General features: G+C 39.3%; 1 protein-coding gene across 2 annotated transcripts in view; it reads right to left on the bottom strand.

The window, feature by feature from the left end:
* The window catches only part of LOC137984678 (unconventional myosin-Ie-like), a 46,857-nt gene extending 44,307 nt beyond the window's left edge, over positions 1 to 2,550 (bottom strand). The window contains exons 1-2 of one of the 2 annotated variants that reach the window (XM_068831922.1): positions 2,063 to 2,550; positions 1,850 to 1,984 (exon numbers count right to left, since the gene is read on the bottom strand). In XM_068831922.1, coding sequence (XP_068688023.1) covers positions 1,850 to 1,984; positions 2,063 to 2,065 — 138 coding nt within the window. In that variant the 5' untranslated portion in view covers positions 2,066 to 2,550. The remainder of the gene's footprint in view (positions 1 to 1,849; positions 1,985 to 2,062) is intronic. The other variant, XM_068831930.1, reaches the window with a different exon arrangement.
* Positions 2,551 to 3,563: the final 1,013 nt, after the last annotated feature.

Here is a 3,563-nt window from a genome sequence, read left to right as displayed (position 1 = left end):
TGCATACTGCAGACTGCAGACTGCAAACTGCAGACTAACCCTAAATCACAATTATTGAAAGCTAACTGTTTTAAAACGGGTTCTTAGACTTAAATAATCTTTATCAGCGCTATTTGAAATGGATAATTAGACTTACGGACGTTCGCGCGAAAATATTCTAACATTGATTTTTTTCTGCAAATTTTACCATTGAAAGATCATGAGTTAGTGCAGTCAGAAATGTAAAAAAAATGGGGGGTCACCGACTTCGTTTTGGAGAGAGCTTGCCCGGAAGAACACCCTAAATCTGAAAAAATGTGGCTTCTTTAGCGAATAAGGCCACAGTGTCTGTAAGCCCAAAAATATTGCAAAATTTTACATCTTTGAAGTGAAATGTTCTCTACCAAACTTGGTTTAAGTGGACCCATCAAGTGAATTTAGCTAACTGTTGAGGTTCCTTAAAGAACAAGTTCGCATTTATCAACCATAGTTTCATGCGCCTTGCAGCCGCAAGATGGCAGTTTTCCATGTCCCAAGGACAGAAATCTTGAATTTTTTTTAACTTCCCACATTGATTTTTTGTTTATTTTTGGACAATGTGGAGATAATTGTAAATAAAATCTGTTTCTGAAAAGAAAAGTAGGGGTCACCAAACATCCAAGATCGTGAAATCCAAGCAAAGCTATAGCAATGGCCATCTGGCCTTTCATTGTTCATTTTAGTACTTAGCGCGCTCGATGCATGCCGTGGCATGTGAATTTGCATGTGCTGTAAGGATGCGCAGTAGCAATTGCCGCGAACGTCCTTAATACCATTTATCAGTGCTATTTGTAGGCAGTCTGCAGTCTGTGGGCTGCAGTCTGCAAATGTCAGACACCGCTGTCCCGACGGGTTTTGGGATATCGCTTCCAAATTTTCAGTTCTAATAGGTGATTGTACTACCCCAAATACCGTGTAAGAAATTTTTGGTTGTCTTCGGAGACTGATTTTATGGCACTTTTTCTGCCCAAATTAAGTATGAGATGAGAGTTTCGAGTTTGGTGCATGATATTTCCTTCAATTCCTAACATATCAAAAATTCCTCACACTGTATTGGAGCGCATTCACCTGGTGTTAAGATGCAACAAAGTGTGCTTATTTTTGCAATAAAGTGAAGGGGTAAGAGCTTCTGCCGCAGACTCGGTCGTTCTGAGGTAGAGGCCTCAAAACTAAAAGGCAATATTAAATACCAAAAACCTAAAAATTTATTCAAATAATGCAATCTAATAGCTTTAATATGACATATAGTTTGACCCTATATAAAAATAGAGGCACGACAATTTCATTCTTCCGCGGACACCTCATTATCCGTTACCGAGACCTTGGGTGATTATATATAGTTTTAACATGCTTGATCCACTCCATGTGTTGATTGGGGATTTTTGTTGCAAGCCCAGAATTGGTCTAAGGTCCAAGCATATCCCACCTGTTTTGAATAATGGCCAGACTAGCAGGAATCATTCTTAGAAAGGATTGAGCCAACCGCTCATAGAAGAAACTTAAGCTTAAATTCAGCCGATGGATGACTTTACGGGCTTAAAAATACGGATATTTTCCGCACGCTTGAGAAGTCGTTCTTTCGTACGTCCAGCTGGAAAGCTTCAGCCACGGTGAATCCGTTTATTCACTAACTTTCTTGCGTTATCCTTTCATCTTATTGATATACACTTTCAAAGAGGAAGAACGAGGAAGCTGGAGGTAAATTCGACGCTGAACCGTAAAACGAAAATTAGCTGAACAAGTACAAACTGAGCGAAGTACCAAGAAACTATGCTCAATACTTTTCTTTGTTGAAATCATGACAAAAACAATAATAATTCTAAAAGGATACGAAGATTAGGTCGTCCATATAACGCTTTTTAAGGTTATCCACGATCGCCGCTTCTTGGATTTTTGGAAGAAGAACCATATCTTCCACCCCGCTTGCCTTAACATCGCCCTTGCTTTGCCAGTGATAGTTAGAAGGCTAGAAACAAAAGATAGACAAGGTTCGATCCCAAACCATTATGTGCAGGCCAAGCTAAGAAGGCTTTCTCTCACTTACCATTTTGTCAGTTGGTTCTGTCAACACTGGAGATTAAAAGGAAAGTGGTATTAAGAAGGAAAGAGATCTCATTCTCTTCGTTGTGTTTATAGGAAAGAGATACCGCATCGTCCCATCGGAAGTGATGTTTCGTTTGGCGCGCATGATCATGGAGGCTCGCCTATGTACCGAGTTATACCGAGTATCAACGGATATTCGAAACCATCACTGATTCGACAATTTCGATCCAAAAACCAATCACAATAGAGATCGTTGTTACCACAAATTGGAAAGCTAAAAATAGGATTGACGGCGATATGTTGAAATTTCGATGCGTACTCGTAAACGGACTGGACTTTTTTCAAAACTCTACTAGAATTGTAACCGAATAAAGAAATAACGAAAAATAAATTATTTTGTGTTTTCAACTGTAGATGAGCGCCTGGAAAGACGCGGTTTTTGTCTCACTATCGATAGCCGAATTCACCACGAAAATATTTATTACATGTAAACGCAAATGTACACGTGAGACGAATTGTTTGAAAAATTGAATTTTTAAAAATACTTTTAGGATGAGATCATTTGATAACATGAACGTCACCTGCCGCTTTTAATCGAAAGGAAAAGTATAATCAATAAAAACTTGAGACGTGACAACCCGTGGGTTTGGAAAGAATCTTTGAAATCAAACCGATATATAGAAAATTTTTAATAAAAAATAATTTTACGCATAAATCATACCTCTTAAGTAACAGTTTCGACAATTTTCGGAAATTATACTTTCAGCCTGTGGAACTACAGGGAACTAGCAAGAGAGTTGCTTCCATTGAGGTGAATCAAGTTGATCAGAGAAGGCTTCATCGACTTTTTCTAAGCGAAGCAATGGACTTTTTTGTGGAAACAACGATCGACGGCTGAGTATAAACCCCATAGTAACCATAGAAACGTGCCTCTATGGTCCTCTGCAGACCTCCTTCAAAATGGCGGCCAAATAAAATATTCATTTGTTTTAAATGCCAAGAAGTCCTTGTATCCTCGCTACGACGAGCAAATTTCAAAGGACGTTTTTCAAAATGAGGTCTCCATTTATGAAAGTGGTCTATGCGGTTAAACGACCTTAGTATTACAGTCAACCGTCTGAAAAGCTGTTTGATATGAACCCAGAGGCTTACAAAGTTAGGCTCCAGTGAAAATCTTTCAACTGGTATGCCCATTTCCATGCCAAAATATATTCGCTTAGAGGTCTTAGGTAAAATGGGGCTGAGATTGATGTAAACAAAGTGCAGCATCCAAAATTGTACAGGTAGGTGCTGGAATTCATCCACAGAAAAGCAAGAGAGATAACTTCACTCATGAACCGCTTAGCTGCCTTACAACACGCAAAGCACTTTAGGCGCGCGCCCCAGTCTGCATGAAACCATCTTTCACCTCTGTCCGGAGAAGACCAGATACGCGCGGTTCTTACGTTACGAGTGTGTTTACTGTACAATCAACTGAAATGTCAATTCCTAGTAACAACTGG

This window comes from Montipora foliosa, chromosome 2 (genome assembly GCF_036669935.1).
Source record: "Montipora foliosa isolate CH-2021 chromosome 2, ASM3666993v2, whole genome shotgun sequence".
In the NCBI taxonomy this organism is placed as follows: Eukaryota; Metazoa; Cnidaria; class Anthozoa; order Scleractinia; family Acroporidae; genus Montipora; species Montipora foliosa.
Note: the sequence above shows the minus strand (reverse complement) of the source record. Positions and strands in the feature narration are given on the sequence as shown.